General features: G+C 45.5%; 1 protein-coding gene across 8 annotated transcripts in view; it reads right to left on the bottom strand.

The window, feature by feature from the left end:
- Positions 1-3,003: 3,003 nt before the first annotated feature.
- The window catches only part of usp36 (ubiquitin specific peptidase 36), a 31,076-nt gene continuing 14,543 nt past the window's right edge, over positions 3,004-19,536 (bottom strand). For all 8 annotated transcript variants that reach the window (XM_069194546.1, XM_015356396.2, XM_069194544.1 and 5 more), the window contains 13 exons: positions 19,028-19,139; positions 18,408-18,548; positions 17,427-17,527; positions 17,100-17,238; positions 16,304-16,657; positions 14,964-15,224; positions 12,868-12,992; positions 11,886-12,527; positions 10,529-10,725; positions 10,016-10,168; positions 9,194-9,309; positions 8,461-8,605; positions 3,004-8,125 (listed from right to left, as the gene is read on the bottom strand). In XM_069194546.1, coding sequence (XP_069050647.1) covers positions 8,474-8,605; positions 9,194-9,309; positions 10,016-10,168; positions 10,529-10,725; positions 11,886-12,527; positions 12,868-12,992; positions 14,964-15,224; positions 16,304-16,657; positions 17,100-17,238; positions 17,427-17,527; positions 18,408-18,548; positions 19,028-19,139 — 2,473 coding nt within the window. In that variant the 3' untranslated portion in view covers positions 3,004-8,125; positions 8,461-8,473. The remainder of the gene's footprint in view (positions 8,126-8,460; positions 8,606-9,193; positions 9,310-10,015; positions 10,169-10,528; positions 10,726-11,885; positions 12,528-12,867; positions 12,993-14,963; positions 15,225-16,303; positions 16,658-17,099; positions 17,239-17,426; positions 17,528-18,407; positions 18,549-19,027; positions 19,140-19,536) is intronic.

Raw genomic sequence — 19,536 nt, 5'->3', positions numbered from 1 at the left:
GAGGTGATCCGAGTCACGTGTGAAATACTTGCTCTAGGATTCAAAGAAGGTAACCTATCCTTTTTTTTTACATTTGGAATTTAGTCCACGCTGAGTTACAATTTCGTTTCAACATCGATCTCGTAATGATTATTATTTTTTTGCATCTGGTGGTCTCAATGCATTTCCTGCAGTTATAATTAACGTGGCGTGAAGAATCTACCACAAGATGCAACCGAACTGTAAACGACAAATTAATTTGATCGGTTTAGAAGATAATTGCGCGTCTTTTACGTCCTCGTATCACATTTATCTGAAATTGTGAAATATAACTAATCCAATGATAGCACCGACGGTGCTCTCTCTGTGATTAACCAAAGAGGCTTAAGCACTAAATGTAAACCCAGCTCTTGGTGGAAGTTTTAATACGCTTGAAACTAGGCTCCCATCTTTGGCTGGTGCAGACACACCACAGAGGTTTATTTTTATTCGGTGGGTAGAAACAGATTCGAACAAAACAGAATCGGACTGGTGGAGCCCCAGCTGGAAAACTACAGGAACATCGAAAATGCAAAGGTTAAAAATCACCCTGCAGCTCACCGCTGACAGCCCACTGAAGCTCAGCAGGTGTGAGCCTGGCCAGTACCTGGAGGGGAGACTCTGGGAAAGCTAAGGCTGCTGCTGGAAGAGGTGTTAGTGGGACCAGCAGGGGGCGCTCATCCTGCGGTCTGTGTGGGTCCTCATGCACCAGTACGGTGACGGGAACACTACTTTTTACTATACTGTAAAAAGTCGCTGTACTTAGGATGAGTTGTAAAACCAATGCCCTGACTCTCTGTGGTCATTAAAAAGCATTTCTTGAAAGGAGTAGGGGTGTCACCCTGGTGTCTTGGCCTTTACAGATCACCACCGTAGGCTTTATCACTCTACTCCTCCTCACTGATAGCTGGTGTGTGGTGTCATGTCAGCCAGGTGGGGCTGCACACTGGCGGTGGTGGAGGGGATCCCCATTACCTGTAAAGCATTTTGAGGGGAGTGTCCAGAAAAGCACTATATAAGTGTAAGGAATTATAATATACTAGCTTCATGGCTTTGTGTTTTACTCTCATAGGAGAGATTAACAAAGCCTATGAGTTGCAGTGCAGAAAAGGGGTACGTGTCTCCTGGTCTGGACTCAACCGTTGAGGTTGTGTGTGAGTGTGCACAGCGGTTGTACCTTTTAGTGCTACAGCACATCTCATTCTCTCATTCCAGTAACTTCAGTAAAAATGGCCTGCTGAACAAACACTGAGATACCTTGGAGAAAAATCAGCAGCCAAGCAATCCTAAAGCAGTGGCTTGCGAGCGAAGACTGACAAGGAAAGACATTGTGCATTCTGGCCGTCAGCCCCTGTCACCTTGACGAATGGCGTCATTCATCACAGGCGCTGAAGGTCCCTGTGACACGTCTGAATGTCATGAGCCTTCGTTACTGGAAAGGCTGCAGCGGCCCCCAACATCTGGGCTTAGACACAGGGAGTGTCGCCAGGTTTAAAGGAAGGTGGGAAGGAGGGAGAAGCGAACTTGCTTGATTTTGTCAAAAAAAAGGCACATATGTGGATCTTTGCCAGGTGGGATGACTATCTTCCCATCCCACCCCCTCTCTCCCCCAGTGTTCCCACCTAAGTCCACTGGTGACAACATCTCACTTTTCCACCTACTCCCGAGTTACAGTTGGGCTGCTGGCACAGAACAGGAAGCCATCCATCCATTTTCCAACCTCTTTATCCCTTTCAGGTTGCCGGGAAGCCGGAGGCGGCGCCTACCCCAGCAAGCAATGAGCGCACGGCAGGAGACACATGGGACAGGACACTAGTCCATCATAGTGTAGACACAGACACATACAAGGGGCCAATAGTCCCCAGAAGCCAATTAACCCCATCACTATGTGTTTGGACTGCTGGAGGAAACCCAGGCAAAGCAAGAGAACAAACTCCTTGCAGATAGTGGTCCGTACAATGGCAGACCCTGCGCTCTGCCTGTCTGTGTGTCTGTGTCTCCATGGAGAAAAAGCTGGGGTATGCGAAAAGACGAATTCCTAATGCAAGAAATTGTATAGGGCTAATAAAGAAACATTATTATTATTATTAGAAGCCATCAGGGCCAGCCGTAGGTAAATCCCGTTAAAACCATGAGTGACTACTTCAATATAAGCCATGTGGCCTCTTACCATGAATGTTGCCTTCTGTTTATTCTATGCAAACCACACTGAAAAAAACACACAGAAATCCAGCTGACACAGAGGAGGAGGGAGGAGGGTTAATTATTATTAATAATTTTCTGGACAATCCACTCACAGCGCTTTTTAGGTAGTGGGGACTCCCCTCCACCAACACCAGTGTGCAGCCCCACCTGGATGATGCGACGGCAGCCATTGTGCACCAGAATGCTCAACACACACCAGCTCTCAGTGGGGAGGAGAGCAGAGTGATGAAGCCAATTCATAGATGGGGATTATTAGGAGGCCATGATTGGGCAGGATGGCGGGGTTACACCCCTACTCTTTTCGAGAAGCACCCTGGAGTCAGGACCTCGGTTTTACGTCTCATCTGAAGGACGGCGCCTGTTTACAGTAAAGTGTCCCTGTCACTAGACTGGGGCATTAGGGCCCACACAGACCGCAGGGTGAGCGCCCCCTGCTGGCCCCACTAACACCTCTTCCAGCAGCAACCTTCGTTTTTCCCAGGAGGTCTCCCCTCCAGGTACTGACCAGGCTCACACCTGCTGAGCTTCAGTTGGTTGGCAGTTGTGAGATGCAGAGTGATATGTCTACTGGCTGTTTGTCTGGCTGATTCTACAAGGTATCAATCTATTCCTTCAAAACAGTTTCCCCACAAGTCCCTGTGTTCTCTAGAAAATATGATTGTTTGGATTCAACTGCACCTTTAAGGATCTTCACAAATGCTGTCAAACAAAATCTCATAGAAAATAATGCTGGAGCTTACTGATTAGTAAAGAGATTAAATAAGAAAAAAAAGTCAAGACTCACAAAATTGACAACTTTATTGCACCTGTTTATATATATATATTAAGAGTTCCAGTTGGAAATAATAAAGGTCACTCCTTGGTCAGAAAATAACGGTGCAAAAATCAGAACTAGAAATGCAAATATGATACAGATCTCTCTTAGACCAGAATCTGTTTAAAAAAGTGTCAATTGTATTGATATTAAAATATGTCTAATCTCAGGATAATTCCACATTAAACATTCATACACTCTATATAACACAGTACTTCTATAGCAATATGCCTTTTACACCTGTCATTTACTGTAAACTCTACAGTTAACAGTTTTAAGGGATCATATGAAACACATTGCATTTTTCACAAACTTTACTGTTGATAAATTCTAAAGTTTAACTCACAGTCCAATAACCTGTAACTACACCATCGTTTTTTCGGTGTTTTATTTTTATTCGTAAAGCCAGCCTGAGGCAACCTTTCCAAAATAAAACTTGTTTGGGAAGTTATACACTAAATAGTACTGGATACACCGGAAGCACATGGTGTACTGTACAAACTCTACATTGGCAAAGCATTTTATTATTACTTTCAATATAAATGTAATATATCTGTGCCCAGACAAGTGGAAGACCCCAATGATTTTATAATACATACTATATATTCCTTACAATATAAGTTATAGGAATTTAAAAACACTAAGGAAGGATGTGTTATGCAAAAATGGCACAGTGTATGACCCCAGCCATTCCATTGTACAAGTACCACACAGAACGCAAGAAATAAAATGACATCGTCATCTGCAGTGACAACCGTTTTTGTTCCTGAGGCATCCCGCTAACGAAAGAGTGACCAGTTCGAATGTCAAAGTCCAGAATTGCATAGAAAGTAGAGACAGGGGCATTGATATATAATTAGAAATATACAAGCTCCTTGGAAAGGGTGATGAACGCAATGCATGCCAAAATGTTAAAAGCTGTGTAGCACCAAACCAGGGCTGGGACAGTAGTTCTTCTGGCCCTACACTCCAGCACACCTAGCTCAGACTGGGAGGCAGAGGAGGGCTGGTGGTCAGGTCCAACAATAAGAAACCTGGAGGCTGAAAGTTTGTTACGCAGGCACTAGTTACGGATGAGACGTTTGTGCACAGGAAGGCAGGCAGAACAATAAAGTCTCGTTCTAAAGGATCGGGAGTTGTGGTCTGGGGGGGAAAAAAAGTATCACTTTCTAAAGGGCTGAAGGGACACAGGGTGATAAATCCCAGAATGAGGAAGCCACCGCTAGATGGGAATTATTTTCGCAATGATGGGTGCACGAGAGACAGATAGGCACCAATTTACACCCTACTCTTTCACCGTTTCCGCCAAACAGAATGGACACCGACTCTCCTGGGGAGGATCTACAACACAGCTGGAGTTGCAACAGCCGGCTTTTTGAAACCGATGAAGAAATAATTAGTAAAAAAAAAAACCTGTTATGCATCACTATCTAACGGCACGTGACGAAAAGCCACATCTTCATGTGAAAATGCAGGTTAGAAATACTTGGAACGTGTTAGCCTCCCCTTTTCAAAACTTTGCTACTTGATGGGGAGTCAATCAAAGGTGTTCCAAGGATCAATGAGTGCAGTTATGCATTAAACATTCAAAGGAAATTCTGCTCAGTATGATGAAGCAGGGCCTAGACAGGTAATAAGAAAGGACCAGACTGACAAGGGGTCATATCAATTACCCCAAATAAAAGGAAGGGTTTTCCTTAATGTTTTTGCTAGTTGATTTAAGTTCTCAAATTTGTAACGCTTACCTAGAATGAATTACTGTGAACTTCTGTGAGAAAAGTCAGTGAAAGTATGAAGGATATATAGGTTTGTGAGCTGACACGAGGACTGAGGATCGAGTAGCTGAGATGGATGACAGAGGTAGATTCAGATGAAAATGTTATGAAATATTTTAAAAGTTACAGAAATGAAAAAAGCCACAGTCCGAAAGCATTAGTTATGCCAGCATACACCACCTGCATTCGGTAAAACAGTATGCTGATATTGTCAAACAGTTCAACGAACAACAAAAAAGTCTCTCCAAAAATACCATCACAAAACTGACTGTACACACTGTGGCCTCTTCATAAAAGCAGTGAATTAATGTCATTTACAGATTTCCTTCACTTTTTATTTTACAGATATTTAACCAAAGGAACTGTTAGCATGGTTTAGTTTGCATATGTGAAGATATAATTTACTGTATGTTAAAAAAATAAATCTGAGTCAAAAAGACCTGAGTGGATTCAAAACTTTAGTACTAATTTAGTACACTTCAGGAGTGATAAAACTTAACTTCACTTACACATCCTGATGTATTGTACAATCAAAATAACTATGAAGAAAAAAAAACTACAATACATTTGTATAAGAATGGTTGTAGAAGATGTTTCAAATCCAACTGGTCAAGTGTCAACTGGTTAAACTGTACTACTCTGTAATAAGACTGGAAACCTATTTAGCAGTTTAAAAATGCTATCAAAACCTACAACTAAACTGGTTTACATTTTAATGTGAAACAGATTCTGAACTTATACAAGAAAAGGGTAATTTACACAGTTAACATAAGACCTAAACTGATCCTTTTATCTTATTTTTTGGAGATTAACTTTTCGAATACTAGCAGAAAGCACTAACTTCCTGTGTTAAACATTCACAGTAGATAAACTACCATATCCTGTTCCTGTTTAGTTCAAATATATCTATCTTACACTGGCAGAGTGAGGTTTTGGTGTAGCTGGAAATGCACACTATTTCCTTTCCTCATTCATGTATTTTTTTCTCTGTCTAAATCTACAAAACAAAATGTAAACAAATGCTGAAAGAGATCTTGTGATATGTTTTTGACGTTTTTTTAGAATATAAAACAAAAACATGCTTAACGGAACAAAAAAATCTTTACAGTTCGGAACTAGATATAAGACACCTTTGTTACACACAAAAGATACCCAAATATCTTTTTTTGATAAAAAAAATGCCTTCATGTTAGACAACAACTGAAAACTCAAATTATTTTGCAGGGGACGTTCTGAAACTGGCACTATGTAGTATGTGCAGTTTTTCTGTTTCTTAGGTAAATGTTAATGGACTGCAATTTTCCAGAACTCCCAATGATGTGCCTCATTACGGCAACCCTTAACTGTGAAGCTGATGAAGTTGAAACGCAATAGGAGTTTTTTCCCCCCAATAAAGCACATGTCCCGAATCACTACAACTACATCAGTGAGACTGAGCTCATCACCACAGCCGGGCCGCCAGCATAAACAAGGCTTTCAAAACTAAATGAGCGTGTGTCCCAGTCTCCTGCGATTGGCCTAGACAGCAGCAGGGGTGAGAATTATCAGAGGTGAATAAAATTCCTTGTTTTTTTCCTGGTAAAACATTTCCAACTTGCAGACCTCACTTCTCCCTCCCAGGCAGTTTCTACTTGTTTTTTCTTTATTATGCAGGTTAGATGGGCTGAAAGGCCTCCTGTGGTTTGTCACCGGTCTTGAGTTCTTATTACAATCAAGGAAACCCCAATAAATTCAGTCTCTTTGCAACCCAGAATAATGCTTAACCCCGATAAACTGATTTCATTACAGCCTAAAACCGTCCACGGGTATGAGCAGGTTTCTCTGATAAATGTCGATTAACTTGGTGCTCTGTTATGGGTGCTGTGATGGGAACAATGCAGAATTTCCTATCTAGTCTCAGTTCCGCACCAGCCTGGAGCACATGGCTCCAAATCAAGAACTAACCGGTCGCAAGCGAGAGCAAACGCCTTCATGCCTTAACGGACACAGCAATGAACCTGTGGTCAACGGTGGTCAAAATGTGTGAATACAGGCTGAAAGCCCTACTCGATATATGGGCATAAGGATTTGATATGTGTTCTCTTAATGGAAATATGCTAAATAACCACAACTGCCCCTGCAATCTGCTTAGCTGGTCTTTACAGCTAAGCAGATTGTTCTTAAATATAATGTAGTAGGAGGAAACCTTTTTTGTTCTGCTTTATGGTCTCCAGACTACAGTCAGTATTTGTGGCAAATGTCACGATTGCTCACACCTGTACAGAGGACAATCCAAATTCTCCCGCATCTCTGTTTCCAAATTCAGTGAATTTGAACCCTGAGATGGTTTCAATTTCATTTAAATTCTCTGACATTGTTTGTCTTTGATTGACACACAACAGGCCTCAGCACTGTGTTCATTCAGTTTTGCTAATTGTGTGACGGAATTGAAATTTAAAAAATCATTTTAAATTATTCTGATATAAATGTCATATTTAATACTTATAAACACTGAATTTAGGAAACTGCACTACTAAATTTTTCCAGCTATTTTACAGACTGCTGTGGGGACTAGTTTGCTCCTGATTTAGCGGTGACTTCAAGTGTAAGATCTCTCCCTGGAGCAGGCTGCACAAAGCATGTGCAAAACCCTTCGGCAGGAGTAAACCTTGCGTCTCAGCTTGAACTTTCCCTTTTTCCCCTCTTCCCGTACACTTAACACTTGCACCAAAAACAGTGCATTCTTTAACACAGCCCCCCGCGGTTCACAGTACCGATCAGTAGTTTTTCCTGAATGGATCTTGCATTAACGTGCATTGCTAGGTGCTAGGAGCCTTGATTCCACACCTCATGAGCACCAGCTCGACATCTTCTGGCCTCACACTGTACACATTTCTGAATGCATCTGGTTCATCAAGATTTAAGCAAGGTGGGGAAGCCACCATCCATTTTACGACTTCATTTACGGACTGCATTCGGGTTGTTTTTTACCGCGGTAATATGTTTGCCCCTTTCATACAATTTACGAGCTTTTGTTCCAGAATTCCCAGGTACACTCGTTCTTTTTCTTCCCAAGTCCAATTCGAGCTGCTCTCCTCACCCAAAGGAGGCCTTAGCCAGTTCATGGTTGTCATGATGGTGGCTGTCCAGCTGTCTGTGGCTCCCAGAAGAAACGTCAGCTCAGCAGAGTCCTCCTGTCTTGTCCTGCCACCTTCCTCTCCTCCCGACAACAACCAGCCTTCGCGACAAGAAGACTGAGGGACAGACCTGCAGCCTCCTCGCGCAGAAGTTTGGACAGATCCCTCCTTGATCTCGAAAAGACACCCTTTCTCGTCTGCAAAAAGGAGTTTAAAGAACATTGAGACGTGCCAGTATGTAAAAAAAGTATTTTCAAATGCACTGAGATATACATCTCGCAAGAAAGACAAAGCAGCACAGAAACACAATACAAGGGTCCCTCCTGCACCATTCCATACCAGTCTATGAGAGACATTAGCGAGGCATAGTTCCTCCACGACACCTTTCATCCATTTACAGGAAACTAATTCAAAGTGGAATTTAAGAAAACAGTACATATCATAGCAAATAGTCTCAAATGTTTACTTTAAGGCGGTGTAATGCACCCTGAGAATGTGGTCCTTTCCGAGTGGCTCTCTCTCCATGACTCACCCAGTCTTGCTGGTTAGAACCGGTGACCCAGACTGGTCATCCTCCCTCCGTGGGTGACCGACCATAGATTACGACGGTTCTGGACTTTCTGGAAGACATTGAAGTTCCTCCTCTTCTCCTTCCTATACTTTTTTACTTTCTTAACCTGTTTAAAAGCAAAATAAAAGATCTGTAGCTTTTTTTATTTTATTCCTTAAGTTACTGAAATACACTTTAGTGACCTTCAGTGACTTCAAGTGCCTTCAGTGTAAATCACTACTATCGTATCAGGTACGTTATTAACCTGGCAGAGAATTTATTACAGCAGTGTGGTGGTGTTTCAGTTGAGCTGGTGTGCTTCACAGGTTTTGGGTCCTGGCTTGGACTTTGGGGGCTTGGTGCCTTCTGCGTGGAGTCTGCATGCTCTTCCCAGGTTGGTGTAGGTTTTCTCTGGGGGCCCCAGTTCCTCCCCCCTTCCAAAGACACGTTATCTAGGTGAACTGGTGCCTCTGCTAACCCTTACCAAAGGAGCAGCTTTCTGATAACGTGTGGGTGGCTGTTTATAATCCCATGTAGCCCAACGAAGAGGTGAAAAAAAAACAGTGCTGAAAAAAAAGCACTGATGTTTTTGCTAAACAGTACACGACAAGAACTTGAAAAACATTACGGAAGAATTGACCTGAGGCGAGAGAAAGGAAAAAAAATATCAAGAAAGAATAAAAGCCCCCCCCAAAAAACAGCTCCGTCTCCTCACCTTCCCACTGTCAAAGTCTTCATCCCATTCATCAATCACAGTGTCGTTTCTGGCAATGTGGGCGTCCTCAATGGCCTCTCTGCTGAGAGCAGAGACCTCCCCATCCCAGGTCAAGACTGAAACGCAACAGAGCTGACATCAGACAAACACATCAGATCTCTGTTTAACCCGCGTCAACAGGGAAGGCACCAGCAAATAGCAAAACCTTTCAAAGCTGTAATTCCGATTACACGCTCAACAAAAACATTTCGAAACCCGTTTCTTGCAGGCACATCACTACAAATGTGCCTACAAGACTCTTAAGGTTTCTGATGGGGCGGAGCGGTGGCACCGTGGCTAAGAGTCTGCGCCTGCAAGGCTGCCGGTTCAAATCCTGTGGCCTCTGCGGCAGGGGAATCCTACTCCGTTGGGCCCCTGAGCAAGGCTCTTAACCCCAGCTGCTATGGCTGACCCTGCGCTCTGACCCCAAGCTTCTCTCTCCCTGTCTTGTGTGCCTGTGTGTCTCATGGAGAGCGAAAAGACAAAATTCCTAATGCAAGAAACTGTATATGGCCAATAAAGTGATCTTATCTGAAATCGACCGATGGGTGAGAGTCCTGTGCCTCTCCACACCACGGACAGGAAGCACCCGGGGGTGGGAGTATAGGAGCAGCGCGTCTGCGCATCTCATTCTCTCCCGGAAGAGCACGGGATTCACGGCCCGGCAGCTGGGTCCCGAAACAAGTGCCGGTTCCACACCGGGGTGCATACTTAACAAGGAAACGACAGAAAACGAGGAATTCTCATCGCGGGGCTTCGGATCCTCCCGGGCAGCTGGCTCACCTTCAGCTCCGTACGCCCGGTCCTCAGAGTGCCGGAGGAGCTCGGTCACCACGCTGCAGCTCCTCCTCCCGTCCCAGGCCGAGGAGGACTGCGCCGCTGGGAGCTCTGGGGTACGTTTATAACCGTCGCGTACCTGGCCATCCCAGACGACCACTGCAGACAAAAAAATTATCTGTCAGAAGACGGAGGCGCTCTTTAGTTTGAAGACTCGTTCACTGTTGGCATCACCTTTTAAACCTGCAAGAGCACTGAAGTGCTTCTAGCTGGTCAACTACAGAGGCTAGTTCCTGAAGGAGCTGTTAGCTAAACCAGCGGAACCATCCCATGCTGTTACAAGACTGGTAGCTGCTGCTCTCCGAGTGCAGGCTGTGTAGATCTGTTCTGGGCCTGTATCAGAACTAAAGGAGTGCCATACAAGCAGAGAGAAACACCGCCCCTCGGGGCGAAACCGTGAACACGTGCAGGTGAAGCAAACAGAGGTCTAAGCATCTAAGGCGACTGACTGCTCTGCACCTGGTTTGGTCTTGCCAGCTCTTCCCCCGTTTACTGTACTCTCCTCTGGGAGGGGATCGGAGCTGCGGCCTTCCTCATCACTCGCACTCCTCTTCCTCTTTCTCCGTTCTGCTTTCTCCTTGAGTTTCTCCCTCTTCTTTTTCAGCTTGTCCAAATCATCGGCGTCGGTCCCCACCGCTGCTTCTCTGATCCCTGAGCTGGACACGGGGGGGGGAGAGGGGAGAGGCTGTGACACCAAGCCAGATCAATCGATGACCCACAGTGACCTAACATGTTCAAGTGTCCTGATGTGAACAAGTACCGTAAACACAACAGGGCGTTTCAGCGGAGCAGAAAAATCGCACTACAGTACGCAGTCTGGAAGAAAAGGTGTCATTACTAGTTGGTAAAAAATGTTTTCGTTTGTACTTGAAGGGAAGCTCTAAGATTTTATATTATTTTAATTATTTTGTATTATTCTTTACTATACACCCACGCAGTTTGGACATGCCAGTTCTTTAGTATTGTAGTGCACGTTACAGCGAGAACCACCAGACAGGCTCCTTCCTCTTGCCTACCCATCAGCGCCATCCTCCTGCAGGAAGGCGGCGGGTTCCATAACTATCCTTACTCTCACAAAGCGCTTTTCTGGACACTGCTCTCCAAGCGCTTTACAGGTAATGGGGACCCCCCTCCACCACCACCAGTGTGCAGCCCCACCTGGATGATGCAGCAGCAGCCAGAGTGCGCCAGAACGCTCCCCACACACCAGCTCTCAGTGGGGAGGAGAGCAGAGTGATGAAGCCAGTTCAGAGATTATTAGAGGCAACGACTGGCAAAAGATGGGGAAATTTGGCCTGGGAACACCAGGTTAACACCCCTACTCTTTTTGAGAAACGCCCTGGAATTTTAAATGCCCACATAGAGTCAGGGCCTAAGTTTTACCTCTCATCTGAAATACAGTGCCTTTTTAAAGTATTGTGACCATCACTATACTGGGGCATTAGGATCCACTCATACCACTGGGTGACCGTCCCCTACTGGCCTCACTAACACCCCTCCCAGCAGCAGCCTTAGCTTTCCCAGGAGTCTCCCCTCCAGGTACTGGCCAAGCTCACACCTGCTGAGCTCCAGTGGGCTGTCAGCAGTGAGTTGCAGGGTGATCTAGCTGCAGGCTAAGGGAGAGGTGCTCTTCTCTCTGGCATCTCTGCACACCTGCAGGAAACCAGCAGGTTGCAAGAAACCGCCATTTGGCCGAGAGCCGAGGAGACCCCACCTGACGTACGCCCCCAGCTCCGAGCCGCGCGCCACGCCCTGGCTCTCCTCTGGCCTCACGGGTCGGGCCTGACCGAGCGAGACTCCAGCGAGCAGCACCTACCTGTCGCAAACAGACTTGGAAAGGCTCTCTTTTCCGGACGTCCCTTCCTTGCTTTTCTCCTTTCGTCTCTTTTTCTTCTTCTTGTCCCCCGGGGCCGCTTCTTCGCCGGGGGGCCGGAGGGTTGGTGGCTCCGCAGATGCGGTCCAGCTCTCCGGAGGAGCCGGGAGCCTGGGAGGAGAGCCCGGACCCCGGGGGGGGTCCCGAGGCGACTCCAGGTGGGACAGCACGCTCTCCCTCGCAGGGCCCGCTACGCCCTGCTCTTCATCCTCCGCTCTCCTCTTCCTCCTCTTCTTCTTCTTTTTCGGGGCCTCCTCCGCGCCCTCCTTGTGGCCATTCTCCGCTACAGAAGGGGGCCGGTCGTCTCCCCCGGGACAGCGGCGCTTGTGTTTTTTCGGCTTTTTCGCGGGGCCAGGGACGTACGAGGGCTCGGTGGTGTCCACCGGGCTGGACTGGGAGCTGCCCTTCTCCGAGCTTTTGGGAAGAAAGCCATTGGTTTGAGAAGGGGAACCGCAAGGCAGCTGCATGCCAACCGAATCGAAGGGGGAGGCGATGGCTGACTTCCTGTGGCCATCTTTACTACACAGGGAGTCTGACCATGGCTTGGGCAGAGCTTGCAATTTGGGAGAATGGAATGAGTCAGCCCTGAGGAAAGGAGGGAAAAAAAAAGACTTTTACATTTCACGCATGAAAGAAGCCAATTTCTTCATTTAAAAGGCTTTCTACTTTTTGAAATATGAAAACACCTATTTTAGTTCATATTTTTTGTATCAAGGTTTTACAAGGGGGAAAATACATGAAGATGAACAACTGAATAAAGGGGGCCTAGATTTGGTCATTTAGGAGATTTATAAATGGCTTTTTAAGGCGATTAAAGCTTTGCACAAAGGCACAGCCCTGAAATGCGTAACCTCAATGGTTCTGGCATTACAAATAAATCGCAGACGAGTCCCAGTGACGTGGGAGGTAGTTCCCAGAGCCGTACCTGTGTCTGTGGGCAGCGGTGGGCGAGGAGAAGTGGCGGGATGTGGTTGGATGCGTGGAATCGCTGGGCAGATGGCGTGGAGAGAATGAGGCCTCACTGCCGCTCGGACTCTGGCTGGACCTGGCCTGCAGTTATTGACATAAATAAAAACTTGGTGGTCTAAAAAAAAAAACGTAGCCATGAATATGACAAAAAAAAAAGAGAGAGAGAGAGGGGGGAAAAAGAAAACGGGGAAAAAAAACAGGAAAAGGTATGGCAGAAGAAGAATTAGAAATGGTTAGAAGAAAAGAAAACACAAAGAGTGAAAAGGTCATGCTCAGAAATTACAAAGAAACAGCTCTCGCTTGAAAGTAAAGACAGTCCAACAAAGCACTGGTTAGACAACAGTTTACACGCTGGGAGACTGTTTATGTGCCCCAAAGCTTAAAATATAAATCCTATCAAAAAGACACAAGCCAACAAAAACTGTTCAAGTCAAGAAAAAGCAGCAGGTCCAGTATAGGAATGGAAAAGGGAGAACTTAAAAAAAGATACTCAAAACCTACCTGTAATATAATACAGAAAACACCTTCATTAATCTGCATTTACAGCATGTCCTGCAGTATCAGCTTTTTGATCTGTAACACGGCTGATCTGAACAGCCTCTCTGTAACTGGATGGGAACCAGTGCAGAAAGCTGTTTTCTGTTTGCAAGACAAGTGTGGCAGTGCTACTAAAATTCAGGTAGATGATAACATGCACTGAAAGAAGCAGGGTTTTGATAAATTCATCACAAAGGTAGAACATTTAACACTCTGCCAAAGGGCTAGTACTGAGCCTACCTATCTTCAGCACATCTCACCAAGGGGTAATAAATCCCAAAAGACACAAAACCTGGGGTCCCGTCTTAAAGCTGCGCGCCAAACAAAATTTCAAAACAGACTCTTCACTAGTGCGCAAACAGGACCTGCTGGGCTCATTCTAAACTGCACAATTCTTTACTTTCTTTTTTCTTTTGCAATCTAGTTGATCACATTTGATAACATTTCTTCACATTTAAATGCAAATCCTGTTTTTATTCAGAAACATTGTTTTCTGTCTTTTACATTCCAGTAGTGTGAATTCAGTGCAGTTCATATGGCTTTTTTTTTTTTGCAGTTATGAGAGTTATGAGTGGTGATTCCTTCTGTTTCATATGAAACGAGTGCTTTATCGATGGTCTCTGCGCACGTCTCCAAGATGCCACTGTAATGGCTTCCTTCCAACAATAACTCTCATAACGTTTTTAATGTAATTGCGAATTTATTGCATTCAAATATTCAGCACTCTTTGTAGGAGAAAAAATGTATAACAGCTAAAAGAAAGTTCAATCATTTTTGGCGTTATGACTGCAGGAGATACAGTATTATTAAACTGAAACCGAGTTTTGCTCTTATTAAAGTTATATCTGCACTTACATAGTTTAATTATACAATGCTATGGTGTGAAAATTAAAATCGTGGTTAAATAACTAGAAATCGTACATAAGATTGAAATAAGATTTCTTGAGTAAAATATTGAAAGTGCTTTAGGAAACTTTGCTATCTGAGATATAAAAGCATGTTTTAGAATTATGCGCTCCGGGGAAAATGAATTATTAGTTCTATGCACTCTGTGTAAAGCCTTTAATGCACCACAAAGGCTGTATATGTTTCTACATGTGTCTGTTATTTTTACCCAAAATAAAGGTGCATTTAAATTTGAAGGAGCACATACTGAAAATAGCAAGGTTCAGGGGATTTCCGATATACTGCTTTCATATATTTATATAACCTTTCTTTTATGAATTTCAGGTCAATATTTGAAAATGAAGTGCGATTCTGGGCAGCTGAAGCCCCCTAAACACAAAACAAATTACATTTTAATATGAAGACTGCTTTCCGAGGTGGCATCCAGTTGTCTCAGGACCTCTCCCACCGGCAACACAGAATGGCCGCCCGGACACGTCTCGGGGTTCATACTACACACCAACACCTCAGATTCCCCGGCTACTTGGAACCCGTCGGTCCTGCCAGCCAAGCCAAAGAGGCCAGGCTGCTCCCAGACCGGCGCCGCACGGCCCCGCCATGCGCTCTCACCTTCTTGGCAGAAAGAGCCAGTTTCTTGGCAGGGGGAGGCGATATGGTGCTGGCCGGCTCGGAGGCGACGTTGGTCAGGGCCTGGGGCTTGAACTTCACGCTCCTCTCCTCCGGGCCTCCGGGGCTCGGGGCTTCGGGCCCCCGCCTGGGCGACGCCGTGCCGCCGCTGAGGCCGCTCCTCGCGGGGGGCTCGCCCTTGGGGAGGCCCCTCGGGCTGCTCGCATCCTTCTGCGGCGCCGGCGGCCCGCTCGGCTCCCCGTCCTGGAATTCAGAGCGCGGCCACGCTTGAGTCACGCGGAAAAAGGCCCGCGCCTGCTCGGCGTGTTCGCTGGAGGGCGCGCCCCCCTGAGCCTCGCCAAAGCTAGCGTGTTAAATGAGAGATGCACATAACATGTGCTCGCGCCCGAAACAATGCAGCACAGTTCCTCCTACAGGCCTGGGACATCCAATCCAGATCCTGGAGGGTCATGGTGTCTTCAGACACTCACCCCTTCTCAGCTCAATGAATAAATGGAGCAAGTTAACCACCCGTCCTAGCGCTGCAGATGCTGACACTTTAAAAGAACCTAGAATCAAGCTGATGCCTTAAAAGAACCTAGAAAAGCCAAAAGACACACATACCTTCCAGGACAGAACGGCCTGGCTTTATGGGAAAAACAATACGCATCTAACAGAAGTCGATATTATCTTTTCAGAACACGGTAACCTAGGACAGAAACCTAGCAGAGGAACCAGCAAAAGTTTATTCCACACACCCAAAGGAGGTTCCACAGCCGAAACGTTGTGTTTCTTTTCTTCTCTTTTCAGCGGGGAATAAAGAGTTAAACTAGAATCGTAAAGACGTGGCATTGCAGGTGAGTCGGCTATATCCCCACCCGCGTGGATCCAAGTGTTGAGCAGAGTTAGCGGGCCTGAACCAGCAGATCTCCCATTTCAAGATGGGTTGTATATAAATAAATCTTTCAAATAATCTAGAACCATACCTCTCAATAACTTATACACGAAGAAGACACCAGTAGTACATTCTGAAGATGCTACTTCGATCTACAGAGATGGCCGTTAAGTGAAAACGCACAGCATTTTAATTAAGACTCAAGCTTTCTAGATACTGGTCTAGACCACAGAAACCTTTTTAGTAACTTTTAGAAACACCCCTCCTTGAAACGAATCAAAACCACATTCCTGTGTCAACCAGGCCCGAGCAAGACTCCCGTCCCCGCCATGTCAGGTGGGGTGGGAGGGCGATACCCTTGAGAGACCCCTAACGAGAGAGAAATTGGGGGGGTCAAAAGTAGCGCCTCAGGTTTTGCGTTCCGTATAGAAGGGCTTGCCGGCCTTACCTTCGCCTCCGAGGTGTCGGGAGAAGAGTCACTCAGGGACTTCATTGAGGTAGATGCAGACAGGCCCCTGCTCTCCGCCGCGTGCCTCCTGTCGCTCTCTGGTTTGGGGGCCCCGCCAAAGCCGTTGGGGGCCCCGCTGGGGCCACTGCGAGCCTGCAGCTGCGGTGATGGCTTCTTCACCTTCTTCAGGGGCTCCTCGATCACAGTGGGGCCAGCGGGGGCCCTGGAGGCAGCAGGCAGAAGAGGGGAGCCGTTCGCAAGCTTCGGGGACTGGCAGGCACTCCCGTTGCGGGGGACGGGGACCCCCACTCCATCTGCAGCCTGGACCTTGCGCACCTGGGAGGACTCCAGCTTCTGTTTGGGGGGGGAGAAAGCAACCAAAAGCTCAAGCGACTGGGATCCGAGTCTTTTCACTTAAATATACGAATACAAAACAGGGGAAAGAGGACTTAATCGTTTGCAATCAGATTAAATGTTTCAGTCAACAAAGCTTCCAGCAGATAACGTGCTGCAGGAATTAAAAGCAAGCCTGAACCGTATAATTAACGTTCATAGAAAGCACAGTTCAGCCCCCAAATTACAAGCCAGAAAATAGACAACCCAATATCCTCCGTTTCATTTAGCACGTTGTAAGTTGCTGATTTCCTCTGCTGTGAAGTTATTTATACTCATGTAAGACTAGGGAAAGCTTTGAAAAATGATAATGGGCTCATGCATCCTAATGCAATTCATGCTGTCTTTTTTTTCCCCAGACTTCACATTCGTCCTTGACCTGTCGGCCATCTGGGCCTCTTACCTTCCCCACCTGTGGAGAGGACAGAGGTCCATTCAGAGATGCTTTCTTTAACTGCTCTGGAGTCACACTGTTCCTTCCAGACGGTACGACACCCTGTTTAGAGATTGGACCATCCAGGTTCTTCCTGGTTTCTGGAATTCTACAAGCAAAAAAAAAAAATCAGAACAGCAGCAACTTAATTACAAGATCACAGTGATGCATCTTTTATTGCATGCATTTTTAATTTTAAGATACTTGTTTTACAATGCAAGTGTGTATGAGTGGTCAACTCAGCTGTGGGGAAAAAATCTCAGATGTTCATGTATTTAACCTCAAACCAATTCTCACCTCAGGTAAAACAGCACATAGGCTTGTTGGTTGAGAACCACTTTGATGTTACTGGAATGCACCATGGAATCGTTCATCTGGTACCACTGGCCATTGCTGGCCTGCAAGACAAGACAAACCAGCGCTCTTTAAAATAATCTGCTGGAGCTGAAATACTGCAGCCACCCAGACAGCCCTGTTTCAGACGGCTTTTGTGACACATCAACGCTGAATACCTTACAATATCTGTCCGAGAACAACTCAACGAAAGATGGGCTCTTCTGGCTTTGTCATAAAAGTTCAAGTTTAATCTTTCATTCTCTTGCTCTCCCAGCACTGTAATGTGCAGACCTAATGGCATGATTTTCAACAGAGGCATAAAATAACTAGTTTGCAAGATGATTTTTAAGGCCTGGTTTATGTAACTGAATCTCTTTACGTTACCTACGCTTTAAGAAGTCAATAACGGCACATTTTAGATAAACCACATGAAAAACACAAGACCTGAAGATGATCTTAAAAAGCACTTTGCTACCCATTTCTTAGCAGTAATTTTGCATCTTTTGGAAACTGGCTGCTAGTCTTCTGTCAAATGTATATCAACTTTGCTCATTCTGCGTGAAGCTTTGTGTGACATTTATTAACGTTAACATGACTGTCTCATCAACTGATATAAAACAAAAAAAAATAATTTTAACAAATGTTATGAATGAGATATCGCTCCCTTGTAGTCAGAGGCTTTTTAAAAAAAAACTTTTGAATCAACAGTATAGCTGACTAATTTTATCCAGGACTCAAACTCATGGAGGAGAAGCTGTTTTTTTAATAAAGCCCCTAAAAGAAAAATCGAATGGTTCTGCAGTTACTCTCTCTTCCCTTAACAGCTCCAGTAAAAACAGGAGCCAACACCTGTAAAAGCATATGTACAGAAGACACTGAACTTTCCAAGCACACTGATGCCTCCAATATACAGTAAAAATTAGTTAATACAGCTGGTCTTACCTTAACATAGCAGTAATAGTGCCCAGCATGGCAGCTGTACCCTGAATGCACCAGCACGGCGTACAGCCCATACATAACTGGGTCCCCCGAACTCTGGGACATGTAGGGGCGGATGTTTAGGAACTCTGGGTAACCCACATCCTGAGAGGAGAAGAACAGGGCATTAAACCGAATGTCCATAAATCCTTAGCAGAACTCTTTAACCATGGACAAATGCACAAATCTGAATAATACTATTTGTCAAACACTTTAAGAGTCTTGTTTTGTTTTTTTTAAAGCGCTCCAGAATATTTCTAAAACTAAAACAGAAGCCAATTAACCATTAATCAGTAGGTCTTTGGAGTGTGGGAGGAAACCGAAGCACCTGGAGGAAACATACAAACTCCACACAGATAGCAACCCAGGGCCCCAGGGCTGTGGTTTAAAATAGAAAGACAGCACACTCCCGATATTCTTCCAGGATCATATCATATGTATGTGATTATGAACTGTGTTTTCTGTGTGTGGGTGGGAGACAAAGTGGTGCTCAGCACCCTGTTTTATTGGTGCCCCAGCTGCTGTAAGAGACACACAGTACAAGGCGGGCCGGCCCACGGTTCGACAGTCACGATCCCCCTCACCTTGGTGATCTTCCCTCCACTGAAGTTGGCAAACCTCTTGAGAGACAAGGTCAGGACGTTGGATGGTCGGTGGACTGTAAAGCGCTTGGTGGCCGGCACTTTCTTCTTACACCTGATTGCAGAGAAAGAGAAAAACACCCGAGTCAGCTGCCAAGGAAAAGCCTGAGCTTGCCACTGCAGCTTCACCTGCTGTTCTCCTAGTGCAGAGCTTTTCCATTTGCATCTCAACTGAGACTGCTGTAATGAAAAGGCCGACAGCCGCAGAATTAACATCAGACCTTGAGCAGTGCTGTAATGCCTTCAGCAGACCCTGCTACTCTTAACACCCCGCTTCAGGGAAATGTGTTGTTTTGTATAGAAATGAACTTGTTTGTCTTCTAAAACCACCTGGTATTATACGCCAGCTTGTATTGAATTACATTTTCAATTGCACCTCTTGGCTTTCAGAAGGTTCTGCTGTTGGACCACCTACCACGATCTTTCATTTGAAATAAGGTTGCCAACTTGAA

Source organism: Lepisosteus oculatus, chromosome 9 (assembly GCF_040954835.1).
Source record: "Lepisosteus oculatus isolate fLepOcu1 chromosome 9, fLepOcu1.hap2, whole genome shotgun sequence".
NCBI classification, from domain to species: domain Eukaryota; kingdom Metazoa; phylum Chordata; class Actinopteri; order Semionotiformes; family Lepisosteidae; genus Lepisosteus; species Lepisosteus oculatus.
This window is presented reverse-complemented; position numbering and strand designations above follow the sequence as displayed.